The 15,449-nt window shown below is 61.5% G+C and overlaps 2 protein-coding genes across 13 annotated transcripts in view; both read right to left on the reverse strand.

The window, feature by feature from the left end:
* TSPOAP1 (TSPO associated protein 1) overlaps positions 1–1,719 on the reverse strand; it is a 37,729-nt gene extending 36,010 nt beyond the window's left edge. For 5 of the 12 annotated variants that reach the window (XM_015880822.2, XM_015880831.2, XM_015880821.2 and 2 more), the window contains exon 1: positions 1,234–1,715. In XM_015880822.2, coding sequence (XP_015736308.1) covers positions 1,234–1,485 — 252 coding nt within the window. In that variant the 5' untranslated portion in view covers positions 1,486–1,715. Of the gene's footprint in view, positions 1–1,233 lie in introns of all 12 variants that reach the window. The other 7 variants (XM_015880824.2, XM_015880823.2, XM_015880827.2 and 4 more) reach the window with 4 other exon arrangements.
* An 11,997-nt stretch (positions 1,720–13,716) lies between these two features.
* On the reverse strand, positions 13,717–15,407 carry SUPT4H1 (SPT4 homolog, DSIF elongation factor subunit). Its single transcript, XM_015881048.2, has 5 exons — positions 15,281–15,407; positions 14,854–14,960; positions 14,726–14,781; positions 14,267–14,320; positions 13,717–14,120 (listed from the first exon to the last, which is right to left on the reverse strand). Exons 1-5 carry the CDS (start codon positions 15,347–15,349, stop codon positions 14,053–14,055), a joined length of 354 nt encoding a protein of 117 aa, XP_015736534.1. The 5' UTR covers positions 15,350–15,407; the 3' UTR covers positions 13,717–14,052.
* Positions 15,408–15,449: the final 42 nt, after the last annotated feature.

Below are 15,449 nucleotides of genomic sequence, written 5' to 3' on the forward strand. Positions count from 1 at the left end.
AGAGCAAATGGGGTCCTCACCACACAGCCACCACTCATGTGCACAGCTGGTACCTGGGGGACCCACTGCAGGGATCAGCCACAGATGGGCACGGGACCTCCACCCCACAGGGTGCTCCTCAGCCCCACAAAGAGCTCCTTTGCTGTACCTCTCCTGGCCTGTGCAGTCCTATGGAGCAGAATGAAGCTCATCTTCACAGCAGGGAGCACCAACACAGGGGGCTGGGCACCTCCCTCACCCACTGGCTCACCCACAGAGAGAGAAATGTGAAGTCTGGCACAGTTAGTCCGGCTCTCGAGATGGATGAGGAAGGGAGATGGGAGCAGAAATGCTTTTCACTCTGCTGCCCCATTTTCTATTTGGCTGAGGTGCTCCTGGAACAGCCAGGAGCTGCGGTCAGAGGCAGCTCGAGCACCACGTGGTTAAATGCAGCATTTCCCTAAGCATGACGATAAACAGCCGTTCAAAAAAGGACCCATGAGAAACTGCTTGATCGAAGACATTTCCTCTCCCGGTGGGTTTCCTGCTGGCAGCTGTTTCTCCCGCAGGTTGGTCCAGCCGCCCTCCAGCTGTGCTCAGGAGCGCTGCCGTAGCTCAAAAACCTCCAGCTCAGCCCGACCAGCTCCGCTCAGCTCTGCTCCCCCACCCTCCAGAAGATCAGGCTGAGCTTATTCCTCCCGTTTGAAAAACACCACGGAGCCACTCCAGTGTGCCAGGGGTTCTTAGGGAGATGGCTGATTTTACATGAGAGAGGAGGCTGAGCTGTCAGAAGCAGGACCAGTTAATGGACTGCTGCGGTCCGGAGCTGAGACTCTGAGTCTTTTTGGCTCTTTTTGGAGAGATGCTGCTGGGCAGTGCGCTGCATTGGGGTGCCCCATGATGCCTACAAGGACAGGTTCCCCCCCAGCAGCCCTCCCCAGGTTGCTCTGTATGGGCAGCGCACGCTGCAGACGGGGTGTCAGGGAGCGGTGACCCCTTCACCACCCGCAGAGCCACCGAAGCTGCAGGGGCCGGGCGGTGCCACAGGAGCGGAACCCTGGGCTGGCAGCTGTACCCGGCGTGCGGGGACAGCCGGGATCCCCACGGAGGGGCAGCTCACGGCAACCCCACGGAGAGGGCAGGCTCCGTGGGTGGTTCAGCTACGACCGAGAGCAGCGACTTCCCACGCCCCAAGGTGACACCCCCGCGGTGCCGCGACGCCTCGCGCCCCGAAACTGCCGGCATCCGCCTTACCTGGGGGGGTCCGTCTGGACGCTCCCGTCCGAGCCCCTCCATAGCTCGGGGAGGCCCAAAGAGCTGCGGGTCCGGCGCGTGGGAGTCCTCCTGGGGCCGGGGCTCGTCGTCCCGCTCTCGTCCCGGTGCCACGCGGGGTGCGCTGTCACCGCCACCTCCCGCACCTTCACGCGTGTCCGTCAGCGGGGCCACGTCCGGGCTGGCGGAGGCCACGGGGACGGCGTCGCCCGTCTGCGGCGGCTCCGGATCCATGGGCTCGGGGTGCGGGATTCACGCTGTCGCGGCGAGGGCCGCCCGCAGCTGCGGGAACCGGCACGGACACCCCGAAGGCATCGGAGCCGCGGCGACGGCAGAGAAAGCCCGGCGGGGATGGAGGCGGCTGCGGCATCTCTGCGCCGGGGGAGGCTCCATCCCCGCCTGGATCCGCCGGCTCGGCGGGCGGGTGGCTGCGGTCCCCCCCCTTCTCTCCCCGCACCCTACAAAGGCCGGGCGCGGCGCGGTGCAGGGCCGCCCGTCGTCCTCGGCCCCGCCGCCCCCCGCGCCGCCCCCGGCCCCATACCCGGCGCTGGCCGAGGCCCGGGCCGCCCGCCGCCCCCCGGAGCTCGGTGCCGCCTCTCGGCCCGCGAAGCCCCGCAGCCCCCGGCGGCCGCGCCGCCGCCTCATCGATATTCAGGCGGCCTGGCACCCGGCGGGGCTGCGCCGAGCCCGCGGCCGCCAATCGCGGCGGCTCTGCCGGTTTCCATGGCGATGGTGCGGGAGCGATGCCGGCTGCCAAGTGATGGGGAGGCGGGGGGCGGCGGCACCGGGCCGGGGGGGGCCTACGGCTGCCTCTGTGTCCCCGGTCACAGCTCCCCGGCACTGGGTTTGAGGTGCCGTTGCCCGGTACCAGGTGAGCCGAATTCTGCTGGGGCCCGGTACCTTCACCCAGCTGCTCCCGCTGTGGGGGCTACCGGTGCTGCCCCTCAGGGCCCGGAGCTGGCTCAGCCTGCTGCCAAAAGCACAAACGGGCTCTGTGTGACCCATGTGGGGGCTGCCCTGGGTGAGAATTGGAGGCTGGTGTGAGCAGGGAGAGGGCTGCAGGGCTGTTGTGACACGGGGAGATGGGAGCTGGTGGCATAATGCTTCAGCACAGCGTGGCACGGGCACTGCTGAGCGCACACGGAGCAGCAGACACATGCTCAGTCTCTCTGCCCACTCCCCATCATGTTGTAGTACGGATGGAGAGCTCCCTGTGCTGCAGTGATGCTCAGGGAAAGGCCGTTCGGCTGCTCCCCAGGGCCCCACTCCACTGTACGAAGCCATCCTGCTGCTCATCCCTCCTCTGCACACCTCGGGTACCGCACATCGGCTGGGGCAGCTCCTGCCCTCTGTGACTGTGGCAGCGCTGTCACACGCTGCTCCATCGGACTGTGCAGCACTGGGGCTCTGTCTGCACGAGCACCTCAAACGCTGCTCTGTAAGAACCTTCCCAGGAGCTGTGAGCCACATCCCGACGTGCAGCTGCCAAAACAGGCGCTGCTGCCTCTGTGTCATCTCAGACACATCACACGGTGAGTGGTTTTCTCACCGCCGGCTGTGCAGGGTGCAGATGACCCACTTAGATGCGGGGGGAGGTAACAGCCGGGTCTGACAGTCACATACCCCCCTGAATGCAGAGCTCTCCACGCCAGGAGGAGACCCGGCATCTCTTGCTCCCTGCCCACCTGATTCCCTCCCCTGGAGGTGCTGGGGAGGATCCTGGTGCTGCACAGCATGCAGCAAGGCCCAGGTGCAGCCCAGCTCTCCAACAAGACAGAACAGGCAGGTTTTATACAGAGGAGAGGAGAACCAGCAGCGGGAAGGGAAACGTGCTGCTGATAAGATCGCGTGGCTGCAAGCAGTGCGTGGCATGCAGTGTGCATAGCGCAGCTTTGCTGGGAGCCCTGCTCCAACACGTCTCACTGCGTGCTCCTGCTGCTGTGTGCTGCTTTCATGGCTGCCCCTGCTCAGCCCACCAGGTCCTGCAGCTCCACTGGGGTCCTTCTCATCTCAGTGGTTCGGGGGTGGGAAGCTGAGGGGGATCCCAAGGGAGCCCTCCAGAAGCACCCGAAGCCCCCCAAGGAGCCAGGTCCATTCCCTGTGGTGCAAGGACAGGATGTGCAGCCCCAAGGGCCTCCTGCCTTTTCCACCACAAAGCTGCAAGAAAGAACATGTTCTGTGCGAGAGGAGAAATAAGGAGCCAAGAGTGACCCTGCGGTGCTCAGAAACCAGGGAGCCAACCCATAGCTTTGAGCAGGACACACGTAACAGGGGCTATCAGCAGCCCCAGGAAAGATGGAGTGAACCAGGACAGATAAGACCAATGAGTGCCCTCAGGGTCCTGCTGAACTTCTACTCTGGCTCTTGGGAGAGAATTTAGTGTGGTCAGGAAGGGTTAATGGGAACTCCTGTGGTCTCAGATGGGGAGGGAGGCTGAGGACACGCTGCAGGGAGCAGCACTGGGCCAGCTGCTGGACATAGCCCTGTGCTGCCATCTCCCTTTCCTGAAGCCCTGGGGCTGAAGGCAGTGGAGGATCCACCCACCACCATCACAGCCCATGGGACTGAGGGCTGTGTGACTCCCTGCGGCATCAGCCAGGGAGAGGAGCTCACCCCAATAAGAAGGGGACACGTTTCCTTGCACAGACCTGCTGGAGTGACCCCGGGTACAGGGAAGGCACTAAGAGGAGCCGAGTTATTTGCTTTTTTTTTTTTTTTTTTAAGTCACAGTTTCTATTTTGCTGCTCTCAGCAAGAATTGCATTTCCAACACCTCTGCAGGCACTGTGTGCTTATACTATTAGTGAGCACAACAATCCTCAGACACAGGCACCCAGTTTTTATCTTTCCTGCTATTTACACACTCGTTATTAGGGTGGCGACCTTTCAAAACCTTTTATGTTATAACTGCAGACTTGGCCTTTGTTGCTCATAACAAAATGAAATCAGCTCAGGACAGGCTGTGCTGTGTGCTGCTGTGTTGCATGGTGCTGTGCTGTGCTGTATTGTGTTGTGCTGTGTTGTGTGGTGCTGTGCTGTGCTGTATTGTGCTGTGCTGTGTTGTGTGGTGCTGTGCTGCTTGACTCGTTGCTTTTTTAGCTCTTCCCTGTTGTTCCTGCTCGCTGCCTTGTGACCATGACAAGAGTTCTGACCTTTTTTTCCTTCCGTGTTCCCTTCAGCCATTCTTGAAGTCGGGCTGGGGAAGCAGGGATGGGGAAGGAAAGGCAATTCTGCCAGTCCTGGGCTGGTCAAAGGGAAAGGCAAATACATAAAAAACCACCCTCAAAACCCACATGAGAAATTTTACGCAAAGCAGAAACTTTCCATTAAATTGTGGAGTCAATGAGAGGGGAAAAAAGCCTATTTTTATTGCATTTTTCTACTATTTTTAGTTGCCACGTCCAAAGACCAGAAAATGGGGACTGAAAGTTGAGTGTGGTGATGCACAAAGGTGTTGGGAGCCAACATTTGGGCAATGGGGATATGGGATGCCGGGACATTGGACCCATTGCACGGGTGGGCTGAGGTGGGGACAGCGGCCATATGAGTGTCCCATTCCCGTTCCACGTGGGCTCGTTGGGGACGTGATGCTGTTGTGGGACATGGCCACTGTACTGTGAGCCTGGCTGGGTGTGGGGCATGAGCAGCCCTGGGGTGCTGAGATTTGCGGTGCCCATCCCCAGCACCCCACGTCCCCTGGGCTCCCTCCCTTGCAGTGCTCCCGCTGCCACCCATGGCCCTGGGGGTACCCCGTGTGTCTTTTTCCAGTTGTGTTTCTCGGGAATAGAATCAAAAAGACAAATCCCACAAGTGAATGGTGAAACAGTTTTATTTAGCAGCCCCCATGTCATTGTGAGCCGTGCAAAGCCACTCAGCAGCCCCCTCCTGCCCATGTCCGCATGTGGCCACCACCCCCACCAATCTGACATGAAGATGGGGTGAAAAAAGTGCAAATCAGAGGCCGTGCAACCTACCTGCCATCCCATGGCAGCCAGCACGGAACTCCCACCCCACGGAGCAGGTGGTGGGGACAGGACTGACCATGTGCTCCCCTGCTCCCCACCGTGCGCTGGTTGGTGCCTTCCTGTCCTCAGCTCCATGACAGTGGCTGGCACAGAGGTTGCTGTCGGCGCTCTCTTCTCCGTAGCCCACAGTACACTCATCCATAAAGTAGGAAACACTACACCCTGCAGTGCTGTTTAGTAGTGCTTTCTACTTTATGGGTGACTGCACTGTCTCTCAGTCGGTGTTGGTGGTCGTTCTCCTCTGGTGATGCATTTTCCTCTGCTCGTGCCCAGCCTTGTTGTTGTCTTTGTGGGCTCCATGGCCGGGGGCACAAAGGGACGAGCAGCCCCTGCTGGCCTCACCTCCCACCCTGAGGAGCCAAACGGGGCACAGGGGACACCCCCGCCTCACCCCCATGAGGAGATCTTGCCTTGTAACTCTTCCACATCCTGGGCACAAGGCAGCCTGGCTTTGCTTGCCCTATGGGGGGCACCGTACTTTGCAAGCCACCATTCCCTCTCGAGCTCTTTGCTGAGCACAGGGGATATTGTCACCTTGTTCCTAAAGGACAGACCCCACCTCAGACCCCAGCCCAGTCTCACTGAAGCTTCTTGTCTTGTTCCTGCTGGAGAGAATCCCCACAAACCTCATTATGCCCTCTCAGACCCCCACCCTGATCTTCTTTGCCTTACCCCCATGTGGAAAACCAAGAACCCCCCTCCCCCCCCCCAACCAGTAACCTCCGTTGGGGAACATTCCACCTCAAACTTCATTGTTGGCTTTCAAGCCCCCTTTGAGCCACAAAGGACCTGATCCAAAGGGTGAGATCCCACCTTAAGTCCCTCATTGTCCCTCAAAGCCCATCAAAATCACACATGCAGCGATGTCACCTCAATGTCCTCTGGTCACAGGGATTTTTTGCACCATCCCCGTGGTGAGGAGTCTACGGAAACCTCCACCTTCATGGCGGGGCAGCCTTTGCCTTGCCCTGACCCTGCGGTGGAGTCCCTGTCTAAATGCCGCTGTGGTTGCAGAAGTCTCCTTTTCGTTGTCCTTATGGTAGAGACCTCACGGCAAACCCTGTCCCCATTACAGGGACTGCCCTATCAAAGTCCCTGTGGGGTCCCTATTTCGTGCTCTCCCCCTTGGCACTGAGGACCTGCTTGTCCCATCCCTCCCACACTCTGGCCCCTCAAGGTCACCCTCCCGTTAGGACCACAGAAGTGCCATGTGCTGGGGGCTCCTCATGAACCTCCATCTTTCCCTTTTCTGCCACCCCCATGGTGACCCCCTCTGTGTCCCCGCTGTCCTTCAGGCCACATGCTGGGTGGCACCAGGAGGCTCTCGCAGCCACACGGAGCCCCACACCCCACTCCAGCCTTATCCCCGCACCCCCACTGCCACTTCAGACCCCACATCAGCCTCACCTGCCCCACAGCTCCGCATCCAACGTCTCCCATCCCGCTGCCACTGGAATCCCCCTCAGTGGCACTTCTGCTTCGGCCTCTTCCCGTCTCCTCCCACCCATCCGCCACCTCGGTGCCTCCTCTCCACTCCGCCCTGGGGTGGGGGGACCCCTTACCCACAGCGCATCCTTAGCGCCCGCTGCCCCCCCGCCATCAGGTGGGACTGTGGCTGCCGGGACCCTCCAGGCCCCCCCCGCTGCTCCACGTGGGCACCCACCGCCGGCCACGTCCCTCTGCACGTTACCGAGTCGGGGCTCAGGTGGCCCCCGCCGGTGCCGATGCTGCAGGTGCTCGATGGGGTGTCGGTGTCTGGAGGAGCAATGGGCCGCAGTGGGGAGCGGGGCTGCTTTTAACCCCATCCTGCCCACGTGGCCCCGACCACAGGAAGAGCCGGAGCTGCCGAGGAGATAACGGTGCTGGTCCCACCCAGCGCCGCCCTGCAGCCCGACCGCAGCCCGGGGCGAGGGGCAGCCGGAAGCACCGGGGGCCGTTGCAGAGCAGCCGGTTACGCTCCCCTGGGCCTCGCAGTGCTGAGCAACAAACATGTTTGTGCAAAAAAAAAAGGAAAGCTGTTTGCACCATTTGCACCGTTTGCACAAGGCAGGATGGCAGCAGCTGTGACCCCCCCAGACCCAGGCGTTTGGTGCAGTGTGGGGTCGGTCCCATGGGGCTCTGCTGTGTCCCCCCCAGCCCTGCAGCAGGTGTTCCTCAGTGCAGAGCTCAGGGAGGGGATGGCGGTGTTGGATGGGGGATTGGGGGCAGCAGGAGGGGATGTGGGTGCTGGGAGCTGGGAGCTGGGAGCCCTAGTCCTGCTCTTTAGGAAACGTGTTGCCCAAGAAACCTTCCTGAGCCTCCCGCAGTGCCCTGCAACACCAGACTTCCCCACTGCTGAGGAAGCCATAACGGCCAACAGGAACACGAGGGCCCCAAAAAGAAAATGAAAGCCGGCTCTGCAGGGCACATCCCTCACACGAGGGGCAGCCATCAGCACCCACAGCACCAGCCAAGGGTCCATGGAGCAGATGCCGTCTCCAAGCTGTGCACAGTTGTGCAGCCTCACAGGAGGGCATAGAACTGTGGGTGCATGAAGCTGTTTCTTAAACCAGGTGAAAAATGATGAGCTAAATCCCCAAAAGTGGCTGTAAATGGGGATGGCTCGGTCAGTGGGATGGGGTTCATTCAGCTGTGCTAAACGTCCATTTCTGAGCAATACCATTCACTCTCTACATTGATAATCTGGGAGGAAATATCAAGAAGAAATCACGCTGGTGAGGTTTGCAGAAAGCAGAGAAGGAGCAGAGTCAGAACCAGCCGAGCAGCCGCTGAGATTTGGCTTCCTCCAGCAGCTGGTGTTGGGCTCACAGCAGGCAGAGGAGCTTTGGGCACACAGGGAATCTGCTGTGGGGCTCTTCCCAAACAGGCTGAGCTGTTCCCATAGCACTGGTTCCTATTGCCTGGCTTCCTCCTGGGCCCCATCCAACCTGAAGTGCAGCCACTACTGGGGTCACCCGAGAAGTGTGACAGTGCTTTGAGTAGAGGTGAGGTGGGAGCGGGGTCTTCCTGGCCCTGAGACACCCCCACACCAGACAGCACCCTGAGGTGACGGGGTCTGCTGTGCTGCCTGCTGTGCTGCCTGCTGTGCTGCCTGCTGTCAGGGTGCTGTGGGTTGGTCCCCAGTGGGGTGGGAGGACAAATCCACCGCATGCAGCGGGTGAGCCAGCAGCAGCCCCCACACACTGAAACAAAGTGAAGGAGCCACGTTGCTGCTGAGGGACTTTCCCCCATCACAGGCCACAGTGCAGGCATTACATTGCGCCCTGCTCCGAGGGCAGCCTGGCCCCGCTGGAGCTGTGTCTGTGTGGCTGGTGACAGGTACTAAGGCTCTTGGAGGTCACTTATTGGAGTAAAGCTCCATTTAATACTAATAGGGCTGCAAGGAAAGGTGGAGCTTGTAGAGCTGGCGCTGGAGCAGTACGGCAAGGGGAGGGTAAAGCACGTGGCCGGGAGTGGGCTTGGGGTGCTGTGTCCCATGGAGCACAGCGGGGTGCGGAGCCAGGTGCAATGGGGCCGTTCCCCACAAAGCAAACCCGGGTGCCTTCCCGGCAGGGAAGTGGGGGAGGTGATGCTTCCTCTTTCCTGGCTGCGCGGCAGAGCGTGTCCCGGGGACGCAGCATTTCGGGCGTCCCAGGCTGGGTTCCTGGGTTCCTGGGTTCCTCCTCTGGCAGAGCAGAGCCCCCCCCCCCCAACCTCCTGTTTCTCAAAAAGAAGGAAATCAGCAGATCTGGTTTCATGGCTGAGGAGGCTGAAGGTCTCCAACTGGTGATGAACTCACCGCATCTCCGGCCATTGGTTCATTCTGCCAAGTGACAAACAAGGCCACGGCAGTTTGTAACTCGCCCCCGGTCCCTGCTCCTCTGAGCTCTGCACACGCAGCCAAAATAGCTGCTGAGATCACAGAGACGTTCGGGGTTTGGTGGGGGCAGGTGAAGCAGCTGCGTTTCCTCCCTGGGGGTCTCGTGGGAGCACCCAGCCCCCAGCGCTCCCAGCCTCTCTCTGCGCCCATGGGTGTGTATGGAGCCAGAGAAGCCCCCACGGTGCTGGGGCAGCCCCTGACACAGCGAGCCCTGCAGTGGAGCAGGATCTGGCACTGCTCCCATCTCTGCCGTCATCTCAGAGCACTCGGCTGTGGCTCGGCCACCTGCAGCATCCCCCTGCATCGCCCTTTCTGCTCCCTTCTGAGTTATGATGGTTGGTGGAGCTGCCTGCCCTGCCCCACTCCCCGCTGCTGTTGCTTTTCCAGTAACTTTCCCAGTATCAATGAGTGCAGGGCAGCGGGTGCTGGGGCTCAGGGGGCGGCAGCACGGCTGACCCAGGCCCTTGGGCAGGGGGAAGGGCCCTTGTCGAGCCGTGCAGCCCAGGAGCTGCGAAAGAGCTGATATTTCTTATCTCCCTTTGCAGCAACTTCCCCTCCTCGGCTGTGGTCGGGGCGCTTGCTGCACACAGGGGAAGTGGCGGCTGGGTCGGCTGCCTTCGGGCCTGTGCTGTGCTTCATGGAGCTGTGTCAGAGGAGGAGGAGGAGGAAAGAGAGCTCTCAGCCACAGCCTGACCCCCCACTGCTGTCCTGGGGAGTGGGAAAGGGGTCTGCGTGCTGCTGTTTCCTAAGCCTCAATGGCACAGACCTCTGGGAGCACCTCCTGCTCCACCCACCAGTGCCTGCCAGACCCAGATGGAGCCTTCCTTGTGCCACTGTTCACTCTGAAGCCTAATGACAGCATTCCCAACACAAGCCGCCAGTGTCCCTATCAGAACAGCCTCAAATGTCCCCAGTGGATGGAGTCAGCTGTGCGCCCTGAGCCCCCATGTGCTCATAGGTCTGTCTGCACTGCATCATGGAGGCCAAAACTGGCTCCTGGGGATGTGCTTGGTGGGCAGAGTAGAGGCTGCTGCCCTCCTGCTGTCCAGGAGAGCTGTTGTGAAGGCACAGGGAGGAACTGCAGCACCTCTGAGCCCAGAGGAGAGAGCTGGGACAGACTGGGACACATTGCGAGGGGCTGGGATGCCCAGCTTTGCCCAACAGGCTCAGTGCCAGCTGTGCTCTGCTCTCTGCCTGAGCTTTGAAGCAGGGAAGGACCCTGGTGGGCTGAGCCCCCATCCTTCAAGCAGCCCATACAGCACCAGGGGACACACCAGGGCTGTGCCCAGGGCTGCTGCCCACACCTGGTGCCATGGGCTGCCTGCAGGGCCAGGATGGTGCCCGTCCCTGAGCCCAGCGCTGGGAGAGCGGCCGTTGGGAGTGAGTCAACCAGAAACTGTGGGGTGAAACGGGCTGCGAGCGGAGGGCAAATGAGAGCACAGAGGGAAACCTCAAAACGCCGAGGTGACGCGACGGGGCGGGAGAACGCAGTGCTTTGCTTTGCCCATATATAGACAAATTGCGGCCCGTCTGCGCCAATGGCGGATGTGGGGCCGGTGCGGTGCCGGTGCGGCACGGAGCACTCCGACATCTTCCATGTCACCTGCTGCAACCGGCTCACAGGTGGGGGAAGGGGCGGTGGGCCGAGCCCTGTGGCCCCCAGGGCTCCACTGCCACGTGGGCAATGCTGGTCCCCCCCTTCCCATCTCCATCCCAGGAACAGTGGGGACAGCGGCTGTGTCAAGAGTGCCGGAGTCAAGCATCCAGCACGCAGTGCAGGGATGGAGGCCTCAGAGCCCTCAGCCCAGCTGGGACCAGTTTTGTGCTCCAGGCAGACATTTAGAGCAGTGCAGGTGGCTGAGAAGGAGAACACCTGGGGGTGGGTGGAAAAGGGACACGGAGGGACAGGTACCAGGGGGCCTTGGTCCGGCTGGTGGGCTCAATCCAGCTCCAGCACCACACTTAGGCTGCAACCAGATACACAGAACACCACTGCTCAGAGCACATGTGGCTGCACACCCTGGTGAGCAGCAGGACCAGCTGCAGGGCCAGGACGCAGGGAGCCCAGGAATGTTGTGGATGGGACAGACACTGTCAGGCTGCCACATCCCCTGTGACTCCAGCTCTGCAGCTCCACTTGGCCGAGTACCCTCAGGAAGTGCAGGGGGGGGTGGGAGGTCTCCTGCCCAGGGGAGGTTTGGGACCCTCTGCCAGCTCCTGCTGTTCCCAAACCAGCCCAGCTCTGCTGGCACACGAACAGGTTTGGGCAACAAGAAGCAGCTGACGGCCATTTTGCAGACAGCACCACGTGTGCAAGCAGTGACAGCACCAGGGTGCAGCCCCTTCTTCACAAGCTCTTTGCAGGTCTTCCCCAAGCACTGATGACCCTTTGGCCTCCTCCTTCCCTCTGCACTTGGTGAGGAGCGAATGCCAGGGTTGCTAACGCAGGTCAGAGCTCCTCACCCACCGCCTCCATCACTGGCACACAGGAGGCCCTGCAGCCCCCACACAGGACGCCGTGCTTCAGCTCTGCCACGCTTCAAAACCTTTCACATCCGCCCACATCTCCAAAACTGCATCCAGCCCTTGTGCCACCGTTACTGTAACCGTCCTCCCTGCAGCCCCTCCTGGTGAGAACCCCCGGCCCCACCACATCAGAGGCACGAGGTGTCTCGCTGCCTGTGAGCTGCGTGCTCAGCCTGGGTGAGATGGGGCTGCACCCCCTGACCTCAGCCTGCAATAGCAGCTCACACCCTGGCTGTGCCATCTTCCTACCGGCGGGCATCGCCCTGGTGTACCTTCAGTCACCCAATCTGGTTCCACCACCCTGCTTCAATTTAGGGCTTTTTCTGTTTGTTTTCAGCACCCACCATCAACGGTCCCGGCCCCCCAGTTGTTAACCTGGATGCAGTCAGGCCCCAGCATCCCGTGGATGCCTGAGCTCATAGAACAGAGTCCAGAGGCACCGAGGGACTGGAGGATGGTGCAAAGAGGGCCCTGTACAGCATCCCCTGCACAGCATCCCCGCTGCCTGGCCTTGTTTGAGCACAGAGTGGCAACCAGAGATGCTGCGGGAGCAAACCCGGGGGGCAGAGGTGGGCGCTCCCCTTTGCATCGCCCACAGCCCCGCAGCGCCGCTCCCAGCACTTCTGCACTAACCTGCAGGTGCTCAGCGGGGCTCAGCCCACCCAGGGACCGCGGCCCCGACAAAGGAGCACCATGTCGGCCTGGGGGTCCCTGTGCCTGGCGTGAAGCCCCGCACATGGAGCAGGGCCCCCCTGGGGGCAGCGAGGCCGGGCATTTCCCAGCTTGGCCGGCAGCTGCCTCGCTCCGACACACCGTGTGCTCTGCGGTTTCGGAAAGTCGCTTTTCTCGCCCGGAGGAGCAGCCGGGTATCGGTTCTCAAAACCTGCGCTAAGAAACGCGCTCACTCGTGTTTCCTGCCCCGCCGTCCCGGCCCCGCCGCCCTCCCGGCAGCTCCCACGCGGTGCCGGAGCAGAGCGATGCAGCCCCGCAGAGATATTTTGGCGTCATTTGCTGCAGGGGGAGGAGCTGCCTCCAACTGACTCAGATCCCCGTTCCCTGCCCGTTGGAAGCTCAGCCCAGGCTGCTGCCGCACATTTTTCCTCCGACTTCTTCAACGTGAGAGAGCTCCCTGCCCTACTTTGCTCGGCAAATAAAGCTTTGCATCCATTTGCTTTTCCTGCTATAAAGCCGCAGCGGCTGCAGGGCTGGAATCTCACCGATACGTTCATTCGAGGCGCTTTGCAGAGCCCGGCCTCAGCTCCTGCAGCCTGGGAGCAATGAGTCACCCGGGCGGCGTGGGCCGGGAGATGCGGTGGGTGCTGGGCAGAGTCAGCACGATTCGTTTTTGTAAGCGCTGCGATCTGCTGCAGGCAGAGGAGGAGCTGAGCCCTCCGAGAGACCCCGGGGCCGGCAGCACGCTGCACTGTGCGGGTACTGAGTGAATTACCGGAACCTCCTCCGAGCCCACAGACCCACACTGGGATCCTGGCTGAGCACCCTGCACTGCTCGGAGCCCTGCACAGAGCCCTGCTGTCAGCCCTGCACCAGGGGACGTGACAGTTCATGTGCTTTGGAGGAGCCCACCCACTGCTGGAGACCGGGAAGGTGGGGACAGCCTGAAATACAGCCCCCAAGGAGCTGAAAGGAGAGATGGGAGACGGAGATGCTCCGTGTCTCCAGCTCAGGGCCACTTCAGCGGCTTTGCCCTCGCAGTCCCCAGGCTCCAGCCCCGCTCCACAAATCCCTGCTGCCACCCCGTGGCACTTGAGCAGCGATGCTGCGGAACCCGCACGGCCGTGACGATCGTCCCCTGCTGTCTGCCACGAACAACGTCCTTCCAGCCTGGCCAGAGCCAGCACGTCACCTCCCAGACCCGCTGCTCACGGAAGGTGACAGCCGCCCAGCTCATCCTCCTGGACACACTTTGATCTGAACCTCATCAGCTCTCACCAACCTCATCCAGCAGAGCTGGAGCTGAGAGAAAAACCCCTTCCCACACCTTCTGCTCCCCACAGTGTGTGAAACCAGCGCTGATTAAACACGATGGACTCCACTCTGACCAGAAAACATGTTTTATTGAATTATTTACAGCTGTGTCCCAGCTCCTCTTACCCACCGTGACTACAAAGGTTTGTGCATCACCATTAAACACCTCTTTCCCAGACCTACTAACACCCCAGGCCCTGTCAAGGACGCAACTGATTTGAAGGTCTCTGTGGTCCAGCAGTGAGTCCAGAGGTACAGAGCAAGAGCAGCCGAGCCAGCAGCTCCCTCAGAGTCCAGGTCCCTCATGCTAAAACTACAAGGTTTCAGAGCAGTGCTCCATGTAGCAGCTGCCTCGCTGAGCAGCCCAGCAGAGCACAAGGAATCCTCCACGCAGCACCAGAGCCCCTTAGGTTTTGATAGCTGTGTCTCGTGACTTATAAGCCACACCACGGCTCTTCAGCTCTCGGACAATCCCTGCGACAAGGACACAAACACACTTCAGAATTCAGTGAGGACGCTCCCCACTCAAAGCAAGGCCCAAGAGCATCTCCCATACACATCCCCCCCAAATAACCCACCCCTCAGTGCCCCCCCTGCAGCTCACACAGCAGCAGCGTTACCTTGGGGCAGGCGGCCGGTCACAGACACCGCATACACACCAGGCTTGAAGTTACCTGAGGGAAAGAAAGCACTGAGTGCAGCACCCGGGTGGGCAAACAGCCCCAGCAGCATCAGCCCGTGCAGCCACCCAATGCTCAGGAGCTGCAGCGGCACAAGGAACAAATCCTGCTGCCCAGCATTATGGAACTGCAGAGCAGTCTGGGGTTGGAAGGGCCTCACAGCCCCATCCCTGCATGGGCTGGGTGCCCCTCCAGCTCAGGCTGCCCAGCGCCCACCATGGCCTGGGGCACCTCCAGGGCTGGGGCACACACAGCTCTGGGCAGCAGCACCTCACTGATCTCTGGGTGACGAGTTTCCCCCTCACATCAGACCCATCTCTCCCCTCTGTCAGTTTAAAGCCCCCCCTCGTTGTGTTACTATCAGAGAAGGGCTCGGTGCAGCACAGCGCTGACACTCACTGATGCGCTGCCACTTGGACACCCAGCTGTCCTCGGGGCTCATCATGGCGATGATCCTGCGGGACAGAAGGACGTGAGGACACCGGCACCGGCACCGCCCCACCGCGCCGCCGGGCCGGCCCCGTTACCCGTCGAAGGAGGAGCTGGTGCAGTCGTAGACCATCTCGCGGTTCCCTTTCATCTGCAGGTAGGCATCGCAGTTATCGCAGCCGTCGTACTCGAACTGCTCGAGGGTCTGCGGGGGGAACCGGGAGAGCACGGGGACATCAGGGACCACAGGGACCACGGAGACCTCAAAGAGCACCGAGAGCACCGAGAACACTGAGAGCACTGAGAGCGCTGGGAACACTGAGAGCGCTGCGGCTTCAGGGACCACCGAGACCACGGGGCGCCCCGCAGCGCAAACAGCCGCGATGCCGCGTGGGGGTGGGGGGGAACGGCGGGGTACGGGCCGAGCGGGACGGGCCGGGCTCTGTCAAGGCGGGGAGGGGGGAAGGGCGGACGGAGCGGGCTGTGCGGGGCGGGGGGAAACCGGGGGGACCCGACGGGGCGAACCTTGACCAGGGAGCAGAGCAGACAGGCCCGGAGGTGCCGCAGGTCTTTGGGGACGGTCTCCAGCGCCATCGCTGCCGCCGCCGCGCACGCGCAGAGCGGGGCTGGAGCGGGCAGAGACCGGAGGGGGCGGCAGAGAGACGGGGGGGGCGGGACGGGGGCGGGGGGAGCG

Source organism: Coturnix japonica, chromosome 19 (genome assembly GCF_001577835.2).
Source record: "Coturnix japonica isolate 7356 chromosome 19, Coturnix japonica 2.1, whole genome shotgun sequence".
Taxonomy (NCBI): Eukaryota; Metazoa; Chordata; class Aves; order Galliformes; family Phasianidae; genus Coturnix; species Coturnix japonica.

Excerpts from the sequence above, each read along its gene's own strand:
- SUPT4H1 (XM_015881048.2), bottom strand. The coding sequence starts at position 15,349 with ATGGCGCTGGAGACCGTCCCCAAAGACCTGCGGCACCTCCGGGCCTGT. Across the intron at positions 14,961-15,280 it reads TGCTCTGCTCCCTGGTCAAG|ACCCTCGAGCAGTTCGAGTA; the intron begins GTTCGCCCCGTC and ends TTCCCCCCGCAG. Across the intron at positions 14,782-14,853 it reads ACCAGCTCCTCCTTCGACGG|GATCATCGCCATGATGAGCC; the intron begins GTAACGGGGCCG and ends TCTGTCCCGCAG.